The sequence below is a fragment of the Nyctereutes procyonoides genome, unplaced genomic scaffold (assembly GCF_905146905.1).
Source record: "Nyctereutes procyonoides isolate TBG_1078 unplaced genomic scaffold, NYPRO_anot_genome, whole genome shotgun sequence".
NCBI classification, from domain to species: Eukaryota; Metazoa; Chordata; class Mammalia; order Carnivora; family Canidae; genus Nyctereutes; species Nyctereutes procyonoides.
In genome coordinates this window covers 48191225-48218834 of record NW_026575131.1, presented here as the reverse complement: position 1 = coordinate 48218834, position 27610 = coordinate 48191225, and the positions used below count along the sequence as shown (strand labels likewise).

The 27610-nt window shown below is 54.5% G+C and overlaps 1 protein-coding gene across 4 annotated transcripts; it reads left to right on the top strand.

The window, feature by feature from the left end:
• The first annotated feature begins 1907 nt into the window (after positions 1-1907).
• Positions 1908-27543, top strand: TECR (trans-2,3-enoyl-CoA reductase). 4 transcript variants are annotated; one of them, XM_055344725.1, is made up of 14 exons: positions 1925-2046; positions 8889-8976; positions 24415-24465; positions 25164-25215; positions 25532-25576; positions 25669-25772; positions 25849-25964; positions 26051-26156; positions 26295-26367; positions 26465-26508; positions 26581-26638; positions 26722-26810; positions 27181-27226; positions 27307-27543. In XM_055344725.1, the coding sequence occupies exons 1-14, from the start codon at positions 2042-2044 to the stop codon at positions 27432-27434; spliced, it is 1005 nt and encodes a 334-aa protein (XP_055200700.1). In that variant the 5' UTR covers positions 1925-2041; the 3' UTR covers positions 27435-27543. The 4 variants fall into 4 exon arrangements, with proteins under 4 accessions (XP_055200701.1, XP_055200700.1, XP_055200699.1 ...); XM_055344724.1 differs by lacking the exon at positions 1925-2046 and adding an exon at positions 3032-3060; XM_055344723.1 differs by lacking the exon at positions 1925-2046 and adding an exon at positions 7887-7972.
• The last annotated feature ends 67 nt before the right edge of the window (positions 27544-27610 follow it).

The following is a 27610-nucleotide window of genomic DNA, read 5'->3' as shown; positions in this document are numbered from 1 at the left end:
ATAGAGTAGGTTCACAAAATGATTTGGTGCCTATTGAGTGAGTGTGGGGCTCAGGGAAACAGCCTTGAAAGGTAAATTCCGGGATGTTCTGAGACCGTAGGAGTGGATGTGGACTCTGCCCAAAATGACATCCATTTGGACTGCACACACATTACCTAGCTGGAATGCAGTAATACAGAAGACATGCCGACCCAGCCCACATTAGAGAAGCTGGAAGTTGACAGGGCAAAGTAGCAAAACCTGGCTAGATTTCAGGGGTTCAGCTGTGCCCCTCAGCACTTCACACTTAGATGTCTCAAGTAACTCAACTTGGTAGGATTTTAACTTTTGGTTTCTAAATGATTACTCCTCCTGTCCCCATCAATGAGGGCAGGTAGTGAAGCCTGTCCAGATCACAAAGGATCTCAAGATACTATAAGCCCTATACCAGCTAACAGAAAAAGATCTGTCTTTTTGAAAGCACAATTATAAAACACTTTTATGTTTTCATCTCCTTTGCCCAGATAGGCCTGCTGAAAAAGATAGTTTCTGAAGACCACGGCCTTGGCTTCCTTTACTGGAAATCACAGGTCCCCCAAAACTATAGCTTCAGAAGTTTCCAGAACTGAACCTGTATGACTAAATGCTAAGCACTGACTCACCTTGCCCCACCCTGCTCTGCTGTGAATCAGGGATTTACCTTTGAGGACTTCTGACCAAGTTGCTGATGTCAGGCCTCTAAGTTCCAGAGGATTCCACAGTTGATGAAGGCTTGGGCCGGGGGCTGGAACCAGGAGAAAGAGGGAAGGTAAGGGAGTGTGCCAGGTGCTACTCACTCTGTACCCCATCCTGAAATCTTCAGTGTGTGCAGGGGTGTGTGTAGTGGCATCCAACTTCCCCAGCCTGCTCATGACAATCAAAGGAGCAAAAGCATGGCATGATCACAGACCAGCAGTGTCCAGTAAAGCCAGGGTCAGGCACAACTGCCAACCACAAATGCAAGCCAGGTCTGTGATATTAAATGTTCTAATAGGCATGTTAAAAAAGTAAAAGGAAACAGGGGAACTTAATTGTAATAATCCATGTTAATCTAATATATCCAAAATATTATCATTTCAACTTGCAATTAACATAAAAGGTTATTAATGATTTTTTTTTTTTTTTTTTTTACATTCTCCCTTTCATACTGTTTTACATTTACGGCACATCTTAATCTGCACTGGCCACAATTCAAAGGCTCAGTAGCCACATGTGGCCAGTGGCCAGTGGTGACCAAACTGGACAACACAGGTAGACAAGCGTGGGCCTCCTCCCCACCCCAGGCCTACGAGCGGGGCTTGCACCCCCCTGAATGGGGTCAGGGTTCAGGTTGCAAGTTGGGGGACGCCCCCCAGGGGGCTTTCCGTCATTCATTTCCCCTTTCTTTCCCTCCCATTCATGACAGATGGGGGCCCCCTCGCGGGATAGGGGCCCCCTCTCCATCCAGGCCCCCCAGCACACGCCCCCAGCACCTAGCCCTTTCAGGTTGCTCCCCATTACCCAGGGGGCTGCCCACCTGGGAATTCACACAGCCACGCCTCCCGCTGGGCGGATGCTGCTCTGGTGGATGCTGCCCTTCCTGTCACTCAACTTTTTGCTCCCGCCCCCAGCTTTAAGGTAACCGTCGCTTCCCTTGGTTTCCACAGCGACGCCACCAAGGGGCGGGGAAGGGGCGCGCGGCGCTGAGGCCTCATTTTGATTGGTGGGTGGCCAAGCACCTTTCCGCTCGTCCAGTCCAGCCTGCGCTCCGCCCCCTCGGTGTGTGCCGCAAGCTGATTGGCCAGCCTCGTGGCGAGTCCTCGCTCAAGACCATCCTCGTGGGGCGGGGTCGAAGGTGAGCGCCCCACGCGCTGATTGGCTGTAGGGACGCGCGCGGCAGGGAGGGGAGGGGCCGACGCGGAACCGAGGTTAGTCTCGCGCGGCCGTCGCGAGCGCGTGAGGGACCCTGTTTCTTGTCGCGCGCGGGTAGACAGCGGCAGCAGCAGGAGCAGTAGGGGGCCGTGTGAGGGAGCCATGAAGCACTATGAGGTAAGGAACGAGGAAACCTGCACCGAGCGGCCGCTGCAGACTCATTCGTTTTTCTTCTTCGCGGGACCACGGGACCCCCCCTTTCTGCTCCTGCGCCCCAAAGGGCGAATGGGACGGCGCACGCGCAGTGGCCGCTCGTTGTGCCCCGGGGCCACTCGTAAGTCGCAGTGCGCATGTGCAGAGGGGTATTTATAATTCTGCTACCCAGGCTGTTTTGGGGATGCCTTTTCTTGGGGGTCTCTGCAGGATCTGGGAAGCTGGCAGGTTCCTTGCAGTTCCCCCAGCGGGCGGGGAGGAACAAAGGTGCGGGACGCTCGCTCCCGATTCGGGGGTGTCTTGCACAAGCTTGCACCGTGCCACCTCTCAGGTTTAGGAAGGGGCTTTGCAGTCAGCCTGCTCGGGCACGACCTTTGGACCCCTTCCCTCGACCCGGACGTCCCGGGGAAGCTTAGGCGGTGAGGGAGGTGCAGTTTCAGGGCTGGCTCCCGCCGAGCAGCAAAGCTGATCTTGCTCTTTGGTAATACAAGAGATCATTTCTTGTCAACCCCTGCGTGTCACCACGGAGAAATCTCATTGCCGCAGCCGTTCTGGAAGCCCAGGTCTTCTGACTCCTAACTTGGGCTGCTTTTTCCCTTAAAACGAAGTCTTCCGATGTGCCTAGCGACCTAAGTTGACAATATAATATTCATAATTTAATTATTTGGTCATTACTGACTTTTATATAACATTAAGTAATAAACTAGTTTATTGTTAAAACGCATACTAGTAATTTAGCGTCAGATTACTCTTGTGCTATGAGATTCTGTTACCTTATTTTGTTATCCTCATAGGCCTCTGAGGTCGGAGACTATTATTATTTCCATTTTTATAGGTGAAGAAATAGTCTCAGATGTCAAATGACTTGCCCAAAGGCCCCCGGATGGTAAATGCAGGACAGAGAGAGGAACTCAGGACAACAGAGTCTTAGTTGCCAGCTCCTAGGCCACACACTGGTCCCCAAATGAAAACCAGCAGGTAGAAGTATCATTTTTTTTTCTCCTCAATTTAAAAAATTGTGGCAAAATACACAAAACATGAAATTTACCATCTAACCATTGGAAGTTCCTGTTCAGTGGCATTAAGTACATTCACATTGTGCAACCATCACCACCATCCACCTCCAGAACTCTTTCCTTTTGATTTTGCAAAACTGAAACTCTGTCCCAATTAAACAAGAACTACCTATTCCCCATTCCTCCCGGTCCCTGGCAACCATAATACTGCTTTCTTTTCCTCTTTCTTTTTCTTTTTCTTTTTCTCCTTTTTCTTTTTCTCCTTTTTCTTTTTCTTCTTCTCTTTTCTTTTTTCTTTTCTTACTTTTCTTTTCCCTCCCTCTTCCTTCCTCCCTTCCTTCCTCCTTTCCTTCCCTTCCCTTCCCTTCCCTTCCCTTTCCTTTCCTTTCCTTCCCTTTCCTTTCCTTTCCTTTCCTTTCCTTTCCTTTCCTTTCCTTTCCTTTCCTTTCCTTTCCTTTCCTTTCCTTTCTTCTTCTTCTTCTTCTTCTTCTTCTTCTTCTTTCTTCTTCTCTTTCTTCTTCTTCTTCTTCTTCTTCTTCTTCTTCTTCTTCTTCTTCTTCTTCTTTCTTCTTCTTTCTTCTTCTTCTTCTTCTTCTTCTTCTTCTTCTTCTTCTTCTTCTTCTTCTTCTTCTTTCTTCTTCTTCTTTCTTCTTCTCTTTTTTTTTTTTGACTACGCGGTATGGAGTATGAACTTATGACCCTGATATCAAGACCTGAGCTGAGATCAGGAGTCAGAGGCTTAACTGAATGAGCCACCCAGGTGCCCCCCCCCATACTACCTTCTATCTCTATGAAAGTTGACCACATGAGGTACCTCACATATAAGTGAAAGACAGTCCTTGTTTTTATTTACCAGTTGAATACTGCTAGCTGCATCTGTCCCTTTTGTTCTTATTTTTGGTAATTAACCCAGAGTCTTTGAAAACTTTACCCCAGAAGAAGTCCACACTCATTTTTGACCTAGTACCAAGAATGAGGAGGTAGGATTCTATAATCTCTGATGCCTCATTAAACTTTATGATTATAGATAAAGTTCTAATCTAGTTTTCCCTCTCAAACCTTCTTACAATCTTGGAGAAAAGGCCACAGTTCAAACGATGCAGATGGAAGATCCATGTGGCATTTTTTTTTCTTAAGATTTTATTTATTTATTTAATTTATTTATTTAGTCATGAGACACAGAGAGAGAGAGCAAGAGTGGCAGGGACACAGGCAGAGGGAGAAGCAGACTCCATGCAGGGAGCCCGACATGGGATTCAATCCTGGGATTCCAGGATCAAGCCCCAGGCGGAAGGCAGGCACTAAACCGCTGAGCCACTCAGGGATCCCTCCATGTGTCATTTTGCAAAATAGAGTTAATTTTAGTTTTCTTAGTTAGCAGCTAGATAAAGTAGGCCTCTGAGGACACTTGGGGTGAGCACTTTTCTTCCAGAAGCTGGGCACGGCCTGACACCATTGTTTGGACTGGAGAACATGTTCTACCTCACTGCAATCTTTTTCCTCCCAGAAGGAAAGGTGAGCTTTAAACCCACTGTTCAAAGTAACCTGGGAGGGGCACCTGAGTGGTCATTCAGTTGGTCATCTGAGTTTTGGTTTTGGCTCAGTTGTGATCTCAGTGTTGTGGGATCAGCCCCCTGCATCTGGCTGTCTGCTCAGTGTGAAGTCTGTTTGTCCCTGGCCCTCTGTTCCTCCCCCTGCTCTCTCTCTCTCATAAATAAGTGGAGAAAATCTTAAAAAAAAAAAAGAAAAAAAGAAAAAAATGTATTCAACAAACAAAAACCCCAAAGTGACCGTGGAGGGGAAAAAAAGGTATTTTGCTGTGTTATCTATTATTCTTTGTGAACATTTGCCAAGTACCCTCTGAGGTGATAGCTACAGTTTCTGTGTGGGAGGAGCCTTTGTCTCCTGGCCCATTTTCACAGCAGATTAAGTTTTAATCCAAGTGTTTGTTGTAGATCAATAAAAATAGCAGGGATGCTTTCAGTCCCATTTAACAAAGTTTGAGTAAAGGTTCCAATGATCTAGATCAAAGAATATATTTCTATTTTGGACTGAGTCCATCCTTTCACCCCAAGTGACCCCCAGTCCACTGAGGGGATAGCCTCCCTCAAAAGACCTTTGTGGCTCTGAGAGAGACTCGAAGTGCAGTTTAAAAAGGATAGACGTGATGCTCAGAAAGGTGTGAGAAGCACCCGAGTGTCACGCTGCTTATTAATGAGGGCTGATGGCTGATATTATGGCAGGTAGGGTTCTGGCTGGAGGGGGGATTTGTTGCTGTTTCAATAACAGTTTACTGTCACTGCCCGAGTTCCCTCTGTGATCCAGGAGGAAAAAGTATCCCTGCAGTGGCCTAATTGAGATGAAGCAGATAGGGTAGATCACTCTTGGGTCCTGGCTGAAGTAGTTTCCTTGGAAGACCAGAGCAGGCCTTGGAATTGTCTTGGGGTTAGATCAGGGTTGATAAGAGAACTGCTTATCCTGCTTATCCAAGGCTACAGGATTTTTTTTTTTTCATTGCTGTTTTTGCCATTACAAATGAAAGGTCAAAGGAATGATCCCAGTATTAACTGGAAAAACAGCTGCTGCATCTTGTAAATGAGCTTGTTAATTCCTGGGAAGATCAGTACCTCCCAGCTGGGTGCCTGCAGCTGAGGAAGCCTCATCCTCTTGGGGTCCCCACTGCCCTCATTTAGGATCCTCCACTCCCACAAAAGAGGGTCATTCAGTTGGTGCTTGTTTTGCAAATAATCCTAGGCCAACATAGTACCTTGCCACAGGCAAGTTTTGCTTCAGCTTCCTCCACAGGCATAAGTATGTGAAAGTTCTGAAAGTAGAGTTCTGGTCTGGAGGCAATTGTGTAGAGCCAGAAAACTAGACAGGAAGGTGAAAATTAAGGAGAAAGTTGACCAGCCTGTCATGGTGTTGTACATGTGTGGGCTGTAGACAGGCCTGGGGCTGAATCCTGGCTCTGCCACTCAGTAAATAATTGTGTGACCAGGACAGCTTGATTAACCTCTTTGAGCCTTTCTGAGGCTGCTCCTTGGGGGCAAATGAAACCTACTGTGAAAGCAAAGGCTAATATTAAAGAATGTTACGAAATTGCTGGAAATATATCATCAAAGGATATGCATAAAAGGGGAGGTGCTACATGTAGCTCTGGTTCATTTCTTTTTACTGTTGTGCACAGTTCCGTTCTGTGAAAGAAAATCTAGTTTGATTACCCAGTCCTTCAGTAAATCTCCAGACATCCTGTTGAGTGGAAAAAAACACATTGGAAAAGGTTCGATAGATTTAAAAAAGTACCGAATGAGACTTATATTGCTCATGGATATGTATATAGTAAAAGGATAAATTGCAGTTAGAGGTCAGAAATGTGTGGGAATTACACAGAGGAACCATTGCTTGGAGATAGAGGGGTTGGGGAAGGCTTTAGCTCTGTCCGTTTTATTAAAAAAAAAAAAAAGGAATCTAATATAAATATCTGTTAAATCTGGGAGGTGGGATCTGGGTGTCTGCTATTTTTTGTATTTTTTCTTCTGAATTCTTGTCCTTTTGGAATAGGTGAGGGGTAGTTAGGGTTTTTCTGGCTATTGAGCTTTTATTTTATTATTTTTATTATTTTTAAAGATTCTTTTTATTCATGGGAGACAGAGAGGCAGAGACACAGGTAGAGGGAGAAGCAGGCTCCATGCAGGAGCCCAATGTGGAACAGATCCTGGAGTCCTGGGATCACATCCGGAGCCGAAGGGAGACACCCAACCGCTGAGCCATCCAGGCATCCCTGAGCCTCTATTTTAATATGTTGATCCCTTTGACTTTTGTACCTTAAATTTGGTGCCTGTTTGCAGAAAGGTGTTGTGTTCTGACACAGGGATTGCTTGGTCTCTTCACTCTAAACCCCCTTCTGTGTGCTGTAGCAAAAGAATAGGCCTTCCCAAAATGCCTTTCTTTGGCTTTGATTTTGCATTTGTAGATAGGCTGGGATGCTGGTTGGTATCTTGTCTTGGGCTGGATAGTCCTGCTGGGTTAATAGCAGGGACAGGTCACTTTTATTGTGTCCATCCGAAAACCTGAGAGGTGGAGTACTCTGTCCCCGCATTTGTGGATAAGGAACCCGAGGCTGAGAAAGGCGAGGGAACTTGACCAAGGTCACGTCGTGGCAGAGACAGGATCCAGACCTAGGTCTGTCTGGTTCCTAATCCAGAGAAGAGGAATCAGGTGGGCACGAGTATTCTACTTTACATATAAAGAAACGGAGGCTAAGAGAAGCAAATTAAGTTGCAGAAGGTCACAGAGTCAGGAAGCAGTGTAGCCGGACTTTAGCCCTGGGTTTGCTTATGTTGTTTTTGGCCGAGCTGATGCTTCCAGAGGCTGCTGGTGGCCAGGTGGGCTGTGCTGTTCCATTGTTCCCAGGGAGGGAGCATGGGAGCATCCCAGGAGGGAGCGTGGGAGGGGCTCCGTGGGTCAGCGTGGACTGCTGGCGGACGGTCTCCCTTGCTCTAGGGTTGGATGGGCTTGCTTGCCCCTCGGAATTCTAGAAGTGAGAGCCCGATTGGGACTGGCAAGCCAGGAATGCCACCGTGAGGCGTAAAGACCTTCCTCGTGTTGGTGTGCCTCAGGCTGGGAGCCTGGGTTTGGGTGGGATGGGAAAAGCCGTGCTTAAGTAGAGGGCGGGGCCGGGGTGGGATGGCGGGGCGGGACTTAGGAGTGGGCGGGGCCTAGGCGAGCAGGCGGGGTGGAGGCGGGGCTGAGGGGGCGTCGGTGAGTAGGAGGATCTTAGTGGCAGGAGTGGGTGAGCGCAGGATGGGACTCCGGAGCTCCCCTGAGCTGCGAGCTGCGCAGAGCCTCTTGAATAGCTCGTTCCTTGAGGAGAGGTAAGTGGAGAGTTGACAGCCCTGAGTGGGGACTGTGCTAGGAAGGGACTCGATGACACAGTTGAGTTTGGTCGGGAATCTCTGCACTCTCACCGACCGGTTTGGCCGGAGACGTTGGGCTGGTTGAGTTCAGCCTACGTCTTAATACCTTCTTGCTGCTGTTGCCAGTGGCAGCTGAGGATGTCTTAATACCCGGGGACAGCCAGAGCATCGTCCTCGTCATCAGTACACTACTGATGTTATACTTATTCTTAGTGCTATTTATCTGTTAACTCACTTAATCCTCATAATACATCTGTGAGGGAGGGACTGTTCTTGTCTCTGTTTGACAGGTGGGGAAACTGGGCCACAAAAAGGGAAGCGATGCGCCCTTGATCCCATGGTGAGTGGCAGAGCCAGGGTTCTGCTAGACCAGAGGGGGGCTTCCCTGTGGGTGGGCCCAGGTCCTTGTGCACTGAGGGAAGAATGAAGTCTGTGGTCGTGAAGGACATGATCTTTGGAGGCCACTGGGTCTGCCCTTGGGCCAGGCACTTTACCTGCTTGAGCTTCAATGTTCCCAGCCGTGAAGCCAGGATAAAGACACCTGTCTCAGAGGACCACGGGGGGTGTAGAGTGTCCAGCACGCTTCGTGGCCCACAGTCAAGATACAGAGCATTAGGTGGTTAAGGACAAATTGTTGGACAGATGACCAGTCAGTCAAGTTATTAGAAATGCTTTCTGTGCGTGGTCTCTTTTGAATGCCTTAAAAGTTGCCTGTGAACAAGGCCATGGAGGCTTGATTCATTGGACATGCTGCTAGAGATGGATTCATGCTAAACAATAGGCCCAGAAGATGGAGGAAGAAGCCCGTGATCAGTCTTGATACACTGCCACACACATTGGAAGTCAGATTTTGGGATCTACTTTTTCTCCACAGGAAGATCCTTGGTGAAGTGGGAGCACAGTCAGAACCTACTTTTTGCCTTATTGTGATAAAAAATCGTCCCAAGAAGTGGGTGCTTCAGGTGAGCCTGGTCTTCTGATGTTACTGTTCCCTAGTCACTCAGAAGCGTTCCCTAGTCACTCAGAAGCGGGGCAGCCTCTGTTCTTGTCCCTCCTGGCCATGTTTCCCACCCAACAGCGGCCAAAGGGTCTTTTCTCATGTAAATGGAAAGATCTTAGCACTTGTGGCTCAAAACCATCCCTCAGAGACTTCTTGTCATCCTCTGTCCCCTGCTTTCCTCATTCATCCCTAAACTTCTGTTTTTCATCTCCTCAAACACCAGCAGCCATGCTCCTGCCCTGAGCACATGCTGGTTCCTCAGCCAGAAACGCTCTTCCTCGTTTTTCCTTGGTCCCTTCTTTTTTCTTTTCTTTTCTTTTCTTTTCTTTTCTTTTCTTTTCTTTTCTTTTCTTTTCTTTTCTTTTCTTTCTTTTCTTTTTTCTTTCTTTCTTTTTTTATTTTTTTATTTAAAAAAAATTTTTTTTAATTTATTTATGATAGGCACACAGTGAGAGAGAGAGAGAGAGGCAGAGACACAGGCAGAGGGAGAAGCAGGCTCCATGCACCGGGAGCCCGACGTGGGATTCGATCCCGGGTCTCCAGGATCGCGCCCTGGGCCAAAGGCAGGCGCCAAACCGCTGCGCCACCCAGGGATCCCTCTTTCTTTCTTTCTTTCTTTCTTTCTTTCTTTCTTTCTTTCTTTCTTTCTTTCTTTCTTTAAGATTTTATTTATGGGGGTGTCTGGGTGGCTCAGTCAGTTGGGAGTCTGCCTTCAGCTCAGGTCATGTTCCCAGGGTTCTGGGATTGGCCCGTGTCAGGCTCCCTACTCAGTGAGGAGCCAGCTTCTCCCTCTCCCCCCGTTCATGCTCTGTCTGGCTATCTCTCTCTCTCTCAAATAAATAAAATCTTTAATTTATTTGAGAGAGAGAGGCAGTGAGAGAGAGCACAAGTGGGGAGGAGAGGGAAATGAGGGACTTGATCCCAAGACCACGGGATCATGACCTGAGCTGAAGGCAGAGGCTTAATCTGAGTACCCTCCCCTCCTTCTGTCGGGTCCCTTCTTATTATTGAGAGCTCAGCTTTAAAGTCATGTGGAGAGGCCTTCCTGGACCATCCTACCTGGAGTAGGACCCCCGCCTCGTCCCCCAGCACCCTGTTCCTCTCCTTCTGGCCCCCCTCTGGCTGTGGTTGCATTTTCATTTGGGTACTTCATGGTCAGACTGAGCTCCATGAGGGGAGGGACTCTTTTTTGTATCTCTTTCCTGCAGCTTCCCCAGCATCTGGCCAGGGCCTCCTTGTTGAAATGAACAATTTGATGAATAAATGCATCTCCTGTGGTCAGGCTCCTGGAGAGCAGAAGGGTGATTGTGGGGCTGCTGCTGGGACCTGGCTGAGAACTATCTCATGTGTTGGGCTGAGCTAGTCCTTAGTGATCCTGATCGAGGGAAGCTGGCTTCTTATGGTTCCTTGGTCAGGAGCCCCAGGTCCAGCCCAGCCGTGGTCAGCCTGTTCCATATCATCCTGCTCCTCCTCACACTTGGTCTCACCACAAGCTTCCAGCATAGCACCTGCCCTTGGCCTTGTAGGATCCTGACAGGTTGTCCTCATCCAATCGTCCTCCTGTTGTGGCGATCCACTGTTTTTGTCTGTCATTGACTCATTAGTTCATTCGTTCAACGTTCTTCTCTGTACCCGTCCTACCTCAGGAATACTGGGGTGAACTAACCACAGCCTTTGCCCTCAAGGTCTTTTCATCTAAACTGAGGCCTGAGGACAGGGGTTTTAGGGAAGGGATGACAGGGGCAGGGGGGCAGTTGGTGCCAAGGCCTGGAGGCCAGACTTTGTGGGTGTCCCATGTTGAGTGATGAGGCCGACTGGATAGAGAGACCCATGGACTTTTTCCTGAGAGTGATGAAGTCCCTTTTCTGTTGATTTGTCCTAACAGTTAAACTTTAAGAGGCGGTTTATTTTTAGGTTCTTGAGGGGCTCTTCTTGTTTTAGGTGTTTGTTACATAAATGCACAGAGTAGTTGTTTCTTATTACTGACTAGTGGGTGGTGGATGGTGTTTGGGTCTCCCCCCGCTTCCAGTCCCGTGGTTAGTTAGAGATGGGCCACGAGCTTTTCCCAGCCCTCTGAGGGATAAAGGGCCTCTCAGTAGGTCATGGTGACTGGCAGGCTGGCACAGCCCTGTCCCTGTCCCTGCTCGAACCAGGCTCTTATGTAAGCATGTCCCCAGGCCATTCAGTGGGCCCTGCAGACTGCAGGGCTTGTGCCATTGTCCAGGTCCTTCTGAACTCTGTTTTTCCTTTATAATGGGGCCAGGGAGCACTGGCTGGGTTCATGCCAGTTTTGTGGTGGGGCCCGTGGGAATGGTGTCTGTCCTCCGGGTGAGGGCAGGTCGGCCAAATTTGGGGGAGGGTAGTTTAGCAACTGTCACTGGAGCGTCATAGATCATCAGGAAGCAGGACAGAGCTCAAAGAACTGGAGCCTCCACTCTTCTTGTGGGGAGAAGCTGTTTCCTATGACCCCTCAGGAGTCTGACTCAGGTGGGGGGTGGTGGGCTTGGGGGAACATAGCTGTTTGTGGGGTCTGAGGAGAGTATCAGAATTCTTGGGAGGGATGTGTGCAGTCTGAAACAGTATGTTGTTGAATACTATTCACTCCAGGGACTAAAGTCTAACAAAATCTTCTGGCTGGGGATGGAGAGCCACTGTCAACCACTGTCACTGTCCCTGTTCAGGACAGGGCTGTGTTGAGCCGAGCAACCCCTGTCCTAAATAACAGTATTTCAGGAGAGGTGGCTTTGCCCTTCCCATCTTGGAATGCCATCATTCAGGGCTCAGCTTGCATGCCACCTCCTCTGAGAGATTCACATGACCCTGCATGCCACACTCATGACCCTGGTGCCTCTTCTGTTTTAGTTCTCTGCACATAAGACTTAGCACCTTCTGTAAGCCTTGGCCCCTGGCAGGGGCTTCAGTAGATGCTGTGAAACAAGTGACCATGTATGCCAGAGAGAGAAGGCACCGGGAAGGATGTGCATACAGAATTCCTGGGTTCATTTTCCCTTGCTTCATTTTACTGTCGACCAGAGAGCCCCAGGCCTGTGGGGCTCAGGGTGCTGCTCACAGGTAATACTGCAGGTGGAACATGGCCAAGGGCATCTTCCGGGACCCCTTCCTTAACTGTGAGAGCCAGGCTTTTCCTCTTACTTCACCATTCCCTTTAAAGACACAGGTAGGGGACAGCCCTGGTGGCCCAGTGGTTTAGCGCCACCTTCAGCCTAAGGTGTGATCCTAGAGACCTGAGTCCCAAGTCAGGCTCCCCGCAAGGAGCCTGCTTCTCCCTCTGCCTGTGTCTCTGCCCCTCTCTCTCTGTCTCTCATGAATAAATAAATAAAATCTTAAAAAAAAAAAAGACACAGGTAGGCCTATTAAAAAAAAAAAAAGACACAGGCCTAATAAACATTCCAGAAATCCTGCTCTCCTCAGCTGTCCTCCTCCTTCCATCCCAGCATGCACAGTCTTCCCCCTTGGTGTTTTCATGTTCCTTAAGTTGATTGAGATATACGTATATATCCTATATTTGTGTAGGTAGTCCCCCCTCCCTCAAATTGGTGACTTGGTTTGAATCAGTGGTGTCTCAAGATCCAGGAATTAGGGATCCCTGGGTGGCTCGGCAGTTTGGTGCCTGCCTTCAACCCCAGGGCGTGATCCTGGGGTCCCGGGATCGAGTTCTGTGTTGGGCTCCCTGTGTGGAGCCTGCATCTCCCTCTGCCTGTGTCTCTGCCTTTCTCTCTCTCTCTCTCTCTCTCTCTCTCTCTCTGTGTGTGTGTGTGTCTCTCATGAATAAATAAAATCTTTAAAAAAAATCCAGGAATTAGAGTGTCTTTTCCCCAACTTGGCACCTCTGTGCTCTAGTCCAGGCCCCATTGAGGTCTCTGGTCTGTGTTGTTTCTGAGACTCACCGCTGTGTCTGCTTCCACATTTGCCCCTGGCAGCGAGAGGGATCTTTCTCAAAACCAGAGCAGGTTGTGGTGACTTCCTAAAGTACTTGTCTGGGTCTCCCTCCACTCCACCCTTCTCCTCAACTGCTCACTCTCAAGTCCATTCTGCTCCAGCCTCTGCATGTTCCAGAGCCCTGCCAAACTGTGTGCTGCCTCAGGGCCTTTGCACTTCCCACAGGGAGCCTCATGCTGGTGCTCCCTCTTTGGCTTCATTCTGGCTGTGGCTCAAATTACACTTCTTTAGAGGGGCTTTCCCTGACCACCTCCTGTGGTGCTCTGGGCCCCCTGTCCTGCTTTCTTTTCATAGCACCTGGTATATCCTGACCACGTGATAGATGATAGCTAGGTGATAGATGCTTTGCCCCTGTTCCCTTTGAGTGTGAGCAGGCCTGGTGGGGGAGCATGGCCTCTGAGCTGTGCCCACCATTCTATCCCAGCACCTGGAACATTGCCCAGCATACTGCTGTCACACATAGGTCTTTCCATTCATCAAGCTCAGCACCTAGCACGGGCCCAGCACATTGAGGGGCTCAGTAAGCGTTTCCTGAGAGAAAGATCGGGAACTCCTCAGTCAGCAGAAAAGGCTGGTGGAGCTTCCAGAGGCATCCCCCCATCTCTGCCTTATGTGCTTTCTCAGTGAGCTGGAGCTCTCCTTAAGGCTGTTGAAGGGCATTTCAGATTTAATATCCAAACCTGAGCTCCAGATTTTCCCTCAAACTTGCATTTCCCCACTCCAGTTATGGCACTTCCAGCCTTCCAGTCACCCAGCTCCTAGGCTGTTTGCTTATTCTCCCACACCTTGCATCCCAAAGTCAGCAAATCTGTAGCTAAGCCTTCAGAGTACTTCTGCAGCCACTTCTCATCAGCACCCCCACCATCACCAGGCCCAGGCCCAGGGTCGGCAAGCTTTATCTGTGAACAGCCAGAGAGTCAATATTTTGGCCTTTGTGGGCCATACAGCCCCTGTGACAACTTCTCAACTCAACCGTTGGAGAAAAGCAGCCATAGATGACACATTAACCAACGAGTGTGGCCACATTCAATACAACTTCGTGGATCCTGAAATTTGAATTTCATGTAATTTCCACATGTCATGAAACAGGCTTCTTCTAATTTTTTCCAACCATTTCAAAATGTAAAAGACCATCTTACCTTATACAAAAACGGGCGGTGAACCAAAATTGACCTATGGGCCATAGTTTGCCAGCCCCTTGGTGTAAGCCATCTTCTATCTTGACAGAATTGGGCTCTCTGTTTCCAACCTATTCCCCTGTGGTCCAGAAGAATTCTTTAAGAACCCAAGTCAGGTCTTATCCCTACACTCCCCCAGAACCCTCCAGGGTTTCCACTTCACTTGGAATAGAAGCCAAAATCTTCATGTGGCCTCTGAGACCCTGCACAACCTGTCACCACCCCCCAGTCCCTTTCTCCCTTCCTCCCTCCAGCCTCACAGGCCTCTGCACTGTTGCTTGAACACACCAAGAATGCTGCACCTCAGGGCCTTTGCACAGGCACTTCCTCTGCCTGGATGTTCTCCTCAGATTTCTCAATAGCTCTTTCCTCCACTGCATTCAGAGCCTGTCTCAGCATCTCCTCGGGAGGCCTTTCTTGACCACTTGATATAAAACTGCATACTCCCCCTTCCCCTTCCACTGCCTGTCTCCTTTTCCTGCTCTGCTTTTCCTGTAGCACATGGCATCTTCTAACATTAGGTATAACTTTGTCTTTCTTCCCCACTCCCGCTAAAATGTCATCTGCATGTGGGCAAGGATTTCTGTTTCTCTCTCTCCACAGCTGAATCGAATCCCCAGAGTCTTTAACAGCACCTAGCATGGAGTGGGTGTTCAGTCAATATGCGGTGAATGAAATGAGCCTCAGTTTCCCCAAGAGGGGATTAATAGTCAAAGATAATTTGTTGAGAATGTGTTGAGAATGTGTCCGGCAAAAAAAAAAAAAAAAAAAAAAAAAAGAATGTGCCTGGCACACTGTGAGTACGGGAGGCATTAGCTGTTGGCTGTGCGTATATTTAAGGCTGGCCACGGGGCTCCCAGGGTGGGCTGTTCTGGGAGAACTTCCAGGGTGGACTAACCTGCCTGCCACAGTGGGCCGGAAGTGCTGGACGCAGGTGGGTGGTCAGCCTGGATGAGCTTCTCCTGCTGCTCCCATCAGCCTGTGTTTGCAGGGCTCAGTGTCTCCTGGCTCTTCCCCCTTCTTGGCCTCATGGCACCTTCCTGCTCAGAGATGCAGAGACCACACATGATCACAACCTCGACCTGGCCAGGTCGTACAGGGGTGCAGAGGGGGCAGAGCTGGGCCATCCCTAGAGGGTCTAGGGCCAGGGACAGCCCTGGAGGAAGAGCATTCAGTTCTAAGCCAAACCAGATGGGGTCCTGCCCCGGGAGCTTGTGGCCAGGTGTTGTTGGGCTGTGACTTATGCTCCTGAGCCTTATCCTCCCTGTCTGTAAAATGGGGTAACAGTGCCAGTCCAACAGGGTCAGTGTAAGCTGGTGGTGGCTGGGTGCTTGGTGTTCATGGCCCCCCAGGGGGTAGGGCAAGGACGAGGTGGGGAATCACCCCAGGGAATGGCTGAGGCCCTATTGGGAGGGTCTGGGCCGCTGGAGTCCATCAGGGGGATGATGTTGGGCTTCTTCCAGAGGGCAGGGCCCGTTTGAGGAAGGCAGCCCTGGTTGAGGTGGCTGTCCCCATCTGTCACCCAGGAGCTTGTGCAGCTGTGGGTGCCAGCTCCCCCTTCGGAGACCCTGGGCTCCCTCCTAGGTTGCCCAGGCCAGGGCTCTTCAGCGGGGTCTAGTGAGCAGGCAGGGTTTGGGGCCGCGAGCATGGAGCATCATCTGTGTTAGGTCCTCTTCCGAACATTCCCATTGAGCAGGTGGAGAAGCTAAGGCTTAGGCAGGGAAGGCTGGTCTGAGTCCGGCCTCTGCAGCGCTGCCGCTCACTCAGTGTTGGTGTCCATGTCAGTGTCGCCAGCTGTCGTGTGTCGTGTCCCCGCCCCCCCCCCCCCCCCCCCCCGCTGTTTTGCCTGCGGTGGCCACGACAGGAAGTGCGGCCGGCCGCTGCTGAGCCTGCCTAGGCCCCTCTGTGTGGTGTCGGGAGGTGACAGGCCTTTCATCTTTGGTACCTGAGTGTGCTGGGGCCTCTAGAGGCTGAGGCCTGGTGGGGGAGCCGGCTCAGCCCTTGGGCTCCCCTGCAAGGCACTCCCTGTGGGGGTGACATGTTCTGCAGAGTTTGGACCCTCCAAGACGAGTGTGCTGGAGTTGGAGTATCAGCAGGGAGGGGAGTGCCTTCCAGATAATCAGATCCAGGGGCCTGTCCTTCACTTCTTTTCATGTTGGCATTCAACTCTCCTCCTCGGAGTGGCCGTGGTATCGCATCATGGTGGTGAGCAGGGCCTTTGGATCCTAGCAGGCGGGTTGGCACTGGCTCTGGCACTTCCTGGCCATGAGCCTTGGGTGAGGGCCCCCTCATTTTGGAGCTGCCTAACTGGGGTCACAGTTAGCTTACAGACCCAGGGGAGGCTAGGTGAGTTATGCAGGTGAAGGCCTTAGCACAGTCCTTGGCACAAGGTAGGCATGTGATAGATGTTACTCGCAGAGGCACTTTCAGATGGCATAGGCCCCGGCAGCTCTGCTCTGGGTGGGACAGCGTTCCCTGGAGGCCAGGGAGATAAGGCCTGTGCCAGCCCCGGGACGGGTGGGACGTGCGTGGGCTGTGGGTGCCAGTGAGTAGCAGGTCAATAGGCCTGAGACCCTGAGTCCCTGCCATGTTGGTTCAGTGTCCCCTTCAGGTTGGGCTTCCTGTGATCACAGTGACCAACCCGGGGTCACAGGAGCACCCAGAGAATGTTCTCCAGGATGCTGCTCGGCTGCATGGTGCTCCGCCAGCCTCTGGCCCCCATCCCAGAGCCTAGGGACGTTGGCAGACACTAGCTCCTCTTGTCTGGCCAGCAGGGTGGGAGGTAGGAACTGGCTGGTGAGAGCCTGGGAGTGGGTCATTAGTGTCTCCCAGCCCTTCCAGCCTTGGTGACATTCTGCCCCCACCATGGCACATTGGGGAGGCTGGTGCAACTGCCCCAGGCACCTCAGAGAAATGGGGTCACGAGCTGAGGCCACTGGGGAAGGAGGTATTTCTGGCGGAGCAGGTGCGGCCTGTGCTGGCTTCCTGGCAGCTGAGCCCAAGATCTTCTCAGCCACCCTGGCATGAGCAGAGTGATTTCGATATTTCTGGAAAGTGGAAGGGAAACGGAGCTGCAAGTGCTTAGTTGCTGAGTCCAGGCGACTGTGCCCAAACCTCTGCACCCATGAAGTGGGTAAGCTGGCTGGGTGCCCTGCTGCTCAAGGCCAGGCCTCCATCCCCTCAGGCCCTGAGTGGGGGTCTTGGGGGCCATTTGGCCAAAGAATGTGTCAGGGCCTTTGCCCAGCCTAGAGTCCCAGGCTGCACAGAGCAGGGCTGGCACCCACAGCAGGCCTTTTGTGCCCCAGGAGAAGATGTTGCCCACCAAGGTCACACTCCCCCACAGCCCTGGTGGCTCCACACAAGGTGGCCCACTTGCGAGGCCTTTTCCTGGCAAGCAGACCCCTGTGGGGTCCCAGAGAGCCTGCTGGAGGTAGGGTGTGCTGCCTCATGCTGTCTCTGCAGGGACCTCTGCAGGGTACATGGTGGCTGGGGTGGGGCCCCAGAGGCCTGGGTGGGGGGCTGGGTGTGCTCATCAACCTTTGGACCTCAGCTTCCTCATCTGAGAAATGGAGCTAACAGCCCCTGCTCCCTCGGTTGTTGTGCAGCTGAAAGGGGAGGATAAGGAAAGGGGTCTGTGCTGCAGCTCCGGGCCTGCTGTTCTGGACGTATCCCCATGGGCAGGTCCCATATTAGGATGCACAGAAATTCCAGGTGCATAAGTGCGAGCTGATGAGGGTGACCTGGAAGCCAAGCCGACTCTCAGGCCTCTCCCTACCCTTTGTCCCAGGGGGCCCTGGGATGTGGCCGCTGAGTCTTGTTCACAGATGGGAGGGGTCTGGTGAGCACTGGGCCTGGATGTGTTGGTGAAGATGGGGACGCTGAGGCTCAAGAGGGGGCTGGGCTCCCGCCTGGAGGCCTTGCAGGGGGCCTGGGTCCTGTGGGCCATGGCTGTCCGGCAGCTCCGGCAGGATCAGCAGTCACAAACTTGGCTCTTCACACCTGGCCTTCATGGTGCCTACTCCTGCCACTGCTCCCTTCTGGGGCTCAGGTCAGAAACTTCAGACTCCCTTCCCCGCCCCCACCTCCTTCAGACCTTCAGCAGACCCTGTGCTTTTTGCCTTTATAGTCTGTCCAGATTTCCAGCACTTTTCACTCCTCTGTGGCCACATCCCTGCTTCCACCCCCCATTATTGCCTCTGCCCTAGTCTGATTCCCAGGAGGTGCCTGTGAGCACGTGATCCCACCCCTGCTCTACTCCCAAACCCTTCCTGGCGCCCCCCTCACTCGGGGTAAAAGCCGGAGCCCTCCCCATGGCCCACAAGGCCCTGCATGACCTGCCCTGTCCCTTCCCTCCCCCCTCACTCACTCTGTTCTGTCCACAGGGCCCTCCTGCTCCTCAGATATGCTGAGGTCAGTGCTGCTGCAGGGCCTTTGTACTTGCTGTTCCCTCTGCCTGCTGCACATGTTCCATTCCCTCATGTCCCTCTGGCCTTTGCTCAGATGCCCCTTCCTCAGGGAGGCTTTCCATGACCACTCCCTTGAAAATCGGTTTCCTCCCCCACCTGCCCTCTCCCCTTTCTGTTTTTCCCCATAACTCTTGACCACAAACCATGTCACTGTTGCCTATCCCCCCTCCCCCACAGCGCATGCTGGCTGGGGCAGGCTGGGGGCGCTGTCCTGTGAAGGTTCGCTGCAGCCCCTGAGATGGGGGAGGGAGGGAGGCAGGCAGGAGTGGATGAAGGAAGGAAGGAAGGAATGGATGGATGTGGGGCCCTGCTCTCAAGGCGTCTTGGCTGGCAGGTGGCAGAGCCCGAGGCAGTGCTCGCTCTCTTGGTCCCATCCTGGTCCCACCCCACGCTGCCTGAGTTGCCTGGGTGACCAGGGTGTCTTCCCGCGGGGGGAGTGCAGGGCGCGGCCACGAGGGGGCAGTGGAGAGGCGAGGCCGCCCCGCTGGCCGGCGGTGAAGGGCGGTGAAGTGCGGGGGGGACGGCACTGCAGCCCCGCTCCTCCCACCCGCACGTGTCTTGCTATTAGGGTTGGGGCTGCGCGGTCACCAGCTGGATGGAGCATCATGGCACCACCTTTCTGATCTTGGTGCCCGGTGGTTGGGCTCCTTCATGGCAGTGCTCGGACTTGGGGAGAAAGGGCCAGGCGCCCTGCTTACCTGCCAGTACTATTTTGCCAGTATCGGTTTAATCGCATTTACTCTTTCTTTAGGGGGATCACTTTTAGGCCGGGCACGGGCACGTTTACGTACTTTTTTTGGTTGTTATCTCTGTAAGTCTTATAGTAATCCTGTAGGATGGCAGGTGGGGGCAGCTCACTTTAGAGATGAGAAAATGGAGGCTCAGAGAGGTTGAGTTACTTGTCCAAGGCCACACAGCCAGGAAGTAAGTGGGTCCCCTTGACCTCAGAGCCTGGGGGATGTGCACGTGGTTGTGGAGGCCCTTGAGCCCTTCTTGTGAGGGGGCCGCTGGGCCTGTGGTAGTGCCTCTGAGGACCTTGGCCACGTAGAGCCTGTCAGCATGGAGCCCCTTCTGGGTTGGGATTGCTGGTGAAGAAAGACAGCGAGTTTCCCCGGGAACTGGAGCTGGCTTGGTCACTGACCCTTTCCCTTGGTGAGCAGTGCCCCAGAGCTGGCAGGAGGGTCCAGCTGCCAGAATGCTGGACCCCCCGGGGTCACTGGAGCAGGTGGGCATGTCTGTAGGCCTCAGAGAGGCTTCCTTGGAGCTAGGTCCCGGCCCAGGATAGGGAGAGCTCCAGGCAGCAGCCTCCACCCTGTTGTTGCCCTGGGGTTTGGCAAGGTGAGCAGGGCCCCCTGGCGTGTGGTGCAGGAGGAGCAGGGCAGGGCCTTGGCTCAGAGGGTAGTGGCGAGGGAGCTTTAGGTCCTGATGTGTGTGACCTTGGGCAAGCCCAGTTGCCTCATGCAGGTGTTTACTGAGCACGCCTTCTTGCTGGGCTGTTCTGAGTGCTGGGAAATTGTTGAGAACAGGACAGTCTTTGCCCTCAGAAGCTGCTATCTGGGGGTTGCTATTTTTGAGTCAGGAAGGGCCTCACTGAGAATTTATCTAAAGGCCCAAGGACATGAAGGAAGGAGCCCTGAGGGGTCTGGGGGAGAGTGGACCAGGCAGTGGGAACAGCATGTGCAAAGGCCCTGGGCCTCTCATGTAGTTGCATAACTGCTCTGCTTTCCCATTGCTCTGGTTTTCTCATCCGCCAGATGGGGTTCATCCCTAGAGCCTTGCTCTGGGCACTGGCACTGGCTCAGAACAGTCCTCAGAAAACATCACCCCCTTTTCCACTGGTGCTGTGTTGATCTGCAGTGTATTTCCACGAAGACAGTGAAGGCCAGAGGCCCTGCTGCTCAGCACTGGCTCTGGTCACTCCTCTCCAGGCTGGGGAAGGCTGCAGCCTGGCCCCCACCCCTCTTTCAGGGTGGGCTGCGGCCCCACCCTCTGTCCTGCCCTTCCCCCCACCCCCATGCCTTGACCTCGTGGCATGCCACGAGTTGCTGTTGGCCAGACCCTGGAATCTCAGGCGCCTGGGTGAGAATTCCTCCCAGGCTAGTGGAACTGTCATCGCAACGCCACGCTCCCGGGTCTCAGGCCAGCGTGTCTGTCCTTGTCCTCTGTGTCCATTGTGCTTGAGGCTGTGGTGCCACACCCCCTGCTTGTGGTCAGTGCTGGGACCTAGGGCCAGGGGCCCCCCCTCACCCATCCATCGAATGTAACACCCCTCCCAGCCCTTCCCCTGCTTCTAGCTCCCTTAGAAGGGCTAACCTCTCCTCCCTTCTGCTGGCCTGTCTTCTCCCCAGGGATGAGGCCTGGGCCTGCTGCCTACCCTGTGCTCAGGAACCCTGCCTGTGAGCTGTGCTTGGCAGCTGTCTGTACCCTCTGACCTGGTCTAGGCCTACCCTGGGCCCCACCCCAGGCTGGTGGCCTGGCAGGCGTGTGTGTGTGTGTGTGTGTGTGTGTGTGAAAGAGAGAGAGAGAGAGAGAGAGAGGGAAGGAGAGGGAAGGAGAGAGGGAGGGAAGGAGAGGGAAGCACAGCAGTGTGGGGTGGTGTGGGCTGGGGAGGGGCGCGGTGGGTGGGTGGGTTCTGGGGCCAGAGACTGGGAAGCACACGACCAGCTGGGTCCCTGTGTTTAGGCCCTCAGTATAGGGGGATGGATGGGAGTGGTGAGCCCTGGCTGCTCCCTGCCTTGGGACCTTTTCTTGATGGGTAATTGGGGCCTGCCTGTTAGCCACCCCCCTGAAAATAATTGATTGAGGTGAAATCCACATAAAAGTAACCATTTAAAAATGAACAGTTTAGCAGCATTGAGTACATTCACACTCTGCCCCGCTGCAGCCACACTTTGGTTTAGTTCCAGAGTATTTCCATTGTCCCTAAAAGATGCCAGATTCCCATTAGGCAGGGTGCTCACTCCCCTTCCCAGCCTCTGGCAGTGCCACCTTTCTGCCTCCTTGCATTTGCCTATTCCAGACATTTTACATAAATATGTGATTCTTTGTGTCTGGCTTCTTTTCCTTAGTATACTTTTTTTTCCCTTATGCCATCTAGCATAACTTTTATTTCGCTTTTTATTTTGCAATAATTACAGACGTATGGAGAATTACAGAAATAGTACAGAGAGGTCCTGTGTCCCACATCGCCCTCACCCCTCAGGGCCTTTCAGACCTCTCTCATAATGAAGGCTGCTGGGTCCTGGGATTTGGGGGCAGAAGAGTGGCCCTGAGCTGAGGCAGCCCCCACCCTGCCGGGCTGGGCCCCTGGGTGCTTCCCCTAGGGCCAGGCTTACCTGTGGGAGGGCGCGGGCTCCTCTCTTCCAGCCTGGGATCCGCCTGGGTGCGTCCGTGGTTCTGGCTACTGGGAGTGTGCCCCTATACTGGCCGCCCCTCCCGCCACCAGCTTCCTCTCCCGGCAGCCAGTCGGGGGCCCCCGACTCTCCCCGGGACCCTGGTCTGGTGCCCAGGTTGGGGGAGAGGAGTAGGATTTCAGCCCTCCCTCAGCAGCTGGCCAGCAGGGAGAGGGGCCGGTTGTATTTTAAGCTATTGAGTGGTTCAGCAGGAACTCAGAGGCCTCCTCTCCCAAGAGGCGCGGTGCTGCCTTCCTGCCCCACAAGGGCTCTGGAGGCATGTGGGCACTGCCCCCCTGGGACCCAGGAACTATTAATATACCTGCTGCCACGGGGCAGGCCCTTTGCCTGCCCATGGCCCTGCTATTCTAGCCCTTTCTGGCACATTCTGCATGTGCCTCTTCCCTCTCCTACAAGTCCTCTTGGTGGGGCCCGGCACTATGGGCAGTGGGACCGGCTTCATTTTTCTGGTCCTTCTCTTTGGCTCAGAGGGACTCAGTCACCTGCCCCCCAAGTCCACACAGCTGGGCAGAGCCTGCCGCCGGCAGCAGGCCCCCTCTGTCTAGCGCAGCATCAGTAGGCGGCGTAGGCCAGGGATGGGTGTTGGGCCATCTCCTGTAGGTGGTGTGGAGCGGGCATAGCGTACATCGGCAAATGGGCCTCTGTGCTGCAGGATCTGCACCCAGGCCTCTGCCCTTCCCGCTGGCTCGTGCCCAGCCTCATGGCCTCAGGTTTTGGGGCACTGGCAGGCACCGTGCTGGTGCTTCGCTTGCACTGCCTCACGACCTTTATGGCTCCTTGAGGTCCATGCCTTCCTACCTGCCCCCCAGCAGAGGCTGAGAGAGAAGTGAGGGGCTGGTCACCCAGTGACTGCATGGTGGGGCCAGACTCAGTCCTGGGTGCTGCCCACCATGCCCCATTATTGGGGGACGCATGGAGGGTGCTGGCTGCAGTGGACCCGTCTGCCTGGGCTGCAGGTGGGTGGCTGTGTCCTCAAAGAGCCCTGGCTGGGGTCCTGCCCTGGGGTTCTTATTCTGCTCCTTTCCCCATCTGCCTCTGACCAAGGGTCTACCAGGGGGTGGGAAGGATTCTCAGCACCTGCTGGCCAGGGGCTGACTTGAGGTTAGAGCCAGCGCTGCCTGCCACGGCCCCATGTCTAAGAGCATCTGGGCCAAGCCCCCCATGGGAGCACTTGGGCCTTTTGGGATCAGCTGACCCCTGCTGGGCCTCCATCCAGCTCCAGCAGTTCATGTACTCACTGCTCTTCCAGGTACCTTCTCTGACCTGCTTGGGACGGGTGGGCCACATCCTCCCTGAGGCCGCCATCCCTCCCAGTCTGCCCTGCTGTTCTGCTCCTGTCTGGCCACTGTGTGGGGACTCAGGCAGAGCCGTGGGGTGGGGGCGGCCAGGCGGTGTGCTCTGGGCTTTGTGGGGCTCAGGGCCTAGGCAAGGGTGCTATGTTGGGCGGACGCAGTGGGAACACTGCCCTAGAGGTGGCCTTGAGTGAGGTCTGCATGGACCTACCAGTGAGAAGTGAGTGGAGAGGCAGGGTAGGGAGGCAAGGGCCAAGGGCTCATCAGTGCAGGCTGAGGATGCAGCTGGAGACTTGGTTTCCTGACCCTTTACACGCTTAGAGGCTCTCTGCACCAATAAGTCCGGAATCTGTCACCTCCCTGGGAACATAAATGCACAAGGAAAGTAATCCGCAGAGTCTCTTACAGCTCAGGAGGGGAAATGGATGATCTATCTCTCGGATTCTCAAAATAGCTGGGATTTCTCCAAGCCCAGTGAACATGGCGGGCCTGAGCTGGGCGCCGGGGCTTGGGTGGCTCGTGGGCCGCTCACCCTCCTCCAGTGGCTGACCCCGCCTTGCATGGGGCCTGGGCTGGAGGCACCTTGGTGTCCGCCGCAGGGGAGGTATCCCTGCCTCCCTGGGCTGTTTGGGGGCTGTGTCCACCAGAAAGCCTCACTTTTGGGGGGACCCAGCCCCCTGGGGGTCGCCCCTGGGAGGTCTGTGGCACGGCTCCTGGGGGGGCTCAGTCTGGGGCAGTTTTATATTTAGCTGGGCCATGGCTGCGGGGCACTCGGGTTACATCTGCACAGAAGACGGCGGTGCCAGGGCAGGCGCGGGCTCCTTTCCAGCACCGCGGCAGAATTTGATCGCGCCGGCCCGGCCCAGAGCTGCTTCGCGTGGGGAGGTCTGCGGTGGGGGCTGAGGGCCGGCAGCTGGGGCCGCTGGCTGCGGCGGGCAGAGCGGGGCAGCATGGACCTGAACATGAGCATGGTGGCCCGGGAGGCCAGCCAGGGCCTCGGCCCTGGCCCTAGTCTCGGCCTCAACGGCCTCCCCCGGATCGCACCCGCCAAAGCGACCAAAAAACCTAAAAAGGCCGTTCTCTTCTTCGAGGTGGAGATTCTGGACGCAAAGACGCGGGAGAAGCTGTGCTTCCTGGACAAGGTAGGACTGTGGCGCCAGCTGTACTGGGCCAAGGGCACTGGGCCTGAGACCCTATGCCTTCCTGGGGCTTCTGGTTCTGAGGACATGGGAGCTGTCCAGCTGGACTGTGTTCCTCCAACCTGTGTCCTGACACCCCACCTACCGCTCAGGAGTATGAAGGGTACCGTCCCCAGGCCTGTCGCTGCCGGCTTGGGGTAGAGTGGGCAGCGATGGGCCTTGGGTGTGGCCAAGAGCTGGCCTCCTGGTGGGAGGAGGTGAAGTAGCCTCTGTGGACCCTGCAGGGCTTTGGGGCCTGGGCAGAAGGTGGGAGTTCTGAGACCTGCCCCTTGTCAAGGCCAGGAAGGGGGAAAGGGCTCCTGTCCCAGGGAGTTCTGGCCCCGAGAGGGCCTTCACTCTGAGGGGAGCTGTAGCGGGGCGAGGAGGAGAGGCAGAGAAGCGGGCCCAGCTTCCCATGCTCCAGCTGTCTCCCAGCTAGGCCAGGGGTGTCCTGGTAAAACCGGGACCTCAGGCCTACAGCTGTTCCCACTCGGGCAGGGCCCTGGCTGCTCCTTTTGGGCATGTAGGTGGGGGGCCTGAGCTCCAGCCTTCCCCTTCCCATAGCAGCTGCCCAGGTCCCCCGTCCATCCCCCCTCACCAGGACAGGTCTTCGATCATGCCCCACCCTGCCCTGACTTCTTTGCGGCCTGTGCTTCCCCCAGGTGGAGCCCCATGCCACCATTGCCGAGATCAAGAACCTTTTCACCAAGACCCGTAAGTCCAGGGCCCATTTGCCCTGCCCTCCATGACCCCTATGGGCAGGGGCCTCAGGGTGGTACCCCTTCCTGCATGCCTCTCCCCCCAGGTCCTGCAGTGATGCCTTCCCTGTGGCTCAGGCTTCTCTTGGCTTGCCTGGGGCAGGTGGGCCTGCCCTTGCTGGGCTTTCAGAAGGACAATATCCCGCCTCTACTTGGGCTGTTCTCGGCTGTGTCCTGGAGGCACAGACGTCAGAGGCCTCGTCCATGCGCTGGAGATGTGGGGTCCCTGGGCTGTTAGGCTGTGTGCTGTGACGCCCTCCTCTCCCCCACAGATCCGCAGTGGTACCCTGCTCGCCAGTCCCTCCGCCTGGACCCCAGTGAGTATAGCTGTCCGCTCAGCCACCCCTAAGCTCCTGGGTGGCGGTGGGCAAAGGTCCGGGCAGCACTGAGTCCTGGCCGGTCTCTGCAGAGGGCAAGTCCCTGAAGGATGAGGACATTCTGCAGAAGCTGCCCGTGGGCACCACGGCCACACTCTACTTCCGGGACCTGGGGGCCCAGATCAGCTGGGTGACGGTGAGTCCTAGCCCTTTCTGGGGACTCCTTTCCCATCAGCCACATTGGGGTAACTCACCTGCTCCTCGTGCCCTAGGTCTTCCTGACTGAGTACGCAGGGCCCCTCTTTATCTATCTGCTCTTCTACTTCCGCGTCCCCTTCATCTATGGCCACAAATACGACTTCACGTCCAGCCGGCACACGGTGGTGCAGTGAGTGGGGCCAGGTGGAAGGGGGCGGTGGGGGGAGGGGGGAAGGCCTGCTGGACTTGCCCCAGCTGAGCCGGCTCCCCCCCCAGCCTCGCCTGCATCTGCCACTCATTCCACTACGTCAAGCGTCTGCTGGAGACACTCTTCGTGCACCGCTTCTCCCATGGCACCATGCCCTTGCGCAACATCTTCAAGGTGAGCGCCCTGGGGTGCGTCCACCCAGACCCTGGCCTCCTCCCAGCCCGACCCACTCGGATGCATCCCCGGACCCTGCACATCCCTGGTGCCACCCTCTGCCAGGCCAGGCCTCATCCCAGCCTTGCTCACTTTCAGAACTGCACCTACTACTGGGGCTTTGCCGCCTGGATGGCTTATTACATCAACCATCCTCTCTACACGCCCCCTAGTAAGTGGCCTTGGGCCCTACCCTGTTCCCCCTGCCATGAGCCTCCCCCTGCGCCTGGCTCTCCCCTCATGGGCCTCCCTTTTCACTTCCCCTTCAGCCTATGGAGCTCAGCAGGTTAAACTGGCACTGGCCATCTTCGTGGTAAGCAGGCTGGGAGGAGGGGAATGGGGCGGGGAGTCTGGGGGCTCTGGGCTGACCCTGCTGCTCTGACAGATCTGCCAGCTTGGCAACTTCTCCATCCACATGGCCCTGCGAGACCTGCGGCCAGCGGGTGAGTGGCCTGTCCCAGACGAGGGGAGGTGGGCAGGCTGGTGAGGGACAGGTCTCACTTGCCCCTCCTGTCTTGCCTGCCAGGGTCCAAGACCAGGAAGATCCCATACCCCACCAAGAACCCCTTCACGTGGCTCTTCCTGCTGGTGTCCTGCCCCAACTATACCTACGAGGTGAGGGTCTGCCCTTCTCTCCTCTGTTCTTCCTCCAGAGGTGGGGGCCCCACATGGAGGGGCCAGCCCCTAATAGGGGTGCCTGGCTCAGCGGCTGCTTTAGCAGTTTGGAGCATTTGGAGATGGAAAGGCCAGCCTTTCTGGGAGTTGGGTGTGTCAGGCCAGGCTTGCAGCTGTAGGGGGCTGCAGGGGCAGCTTCCTCATGCCCTGGTGTACTCAAGGGCTCTCTGGCGCTGGAGTCCAATTTCTACCCCCTCACTCTGAAAGGGTTTGAGGAGGGGGGTGGCTCTGGGGCGTGGGCGAGGCCTCTGTAGAAATGTAGGCACAGCCCAGCCCTGCCCACCTTTACCCCTGCCTGCTCTCCCCACAGGTGGGGTCCTGGATTGGCTTTGCCATCATGACACAATGTCTCCCAGGTGAGCCCGCTGTCCCTTCCTCTGTGGGACCCAGCCCATCCAGGCTGTGCAGCCCCTGATGCCCCTGCTCTGTCCCACAGTGGCCCTCTTCTCCCTGGTGGGCTTCACTCAGATGACCATCTGGGCCAAGGGCAAGCACCGCAGCTACCTGAAGGAGTTCCGAGACTACCCACCCCTGCGCATGCCCATCATCCCCTTCCTGCTCTGAGCTGCTGCCCACCTCCCAGGCTCTCTTCCCTCTGTCCCAGGGTCATTCTGGGGGAGAGGGGACTGCCACTCTCCAGGGCTTGGAATAAAACCTGCCTGTCCCTGCCAAACTTGGACTCTGGCTCTCTTTGGGGTAGGGGTGGTTTGGTGACCAGGACACCACAGACAGAGGCTTGG

What these genes read in the sequence shown, in the direction of transcription:
- TECR (XM_055344723.1), top strand. Translation starts at nt 7,902, where the DNA reads ATGGGACTCCGGAGCTCCCCTGAGCTGCGAGCTGCGCAGAGCCTCTTG. An exon ending in GTCCCTCCGCCTGGACCCCA is followed by an intron (nt 25,577 to 25,668) that starts GTGAGTATAGCT and finishes CGGTCTCTGCAG; the next exon opens with AGGGCAAGTCCCTGAAGGAT. An exon ending in CATGACACAATGTCTCCCAG is followed by an intron (nt 27,227 to 27,306) that starts GTGAGCCCGCTG and finishes TCTGTCCCACAG; the next exon opens with TGGCCCTCTTCTCCCTGGTG.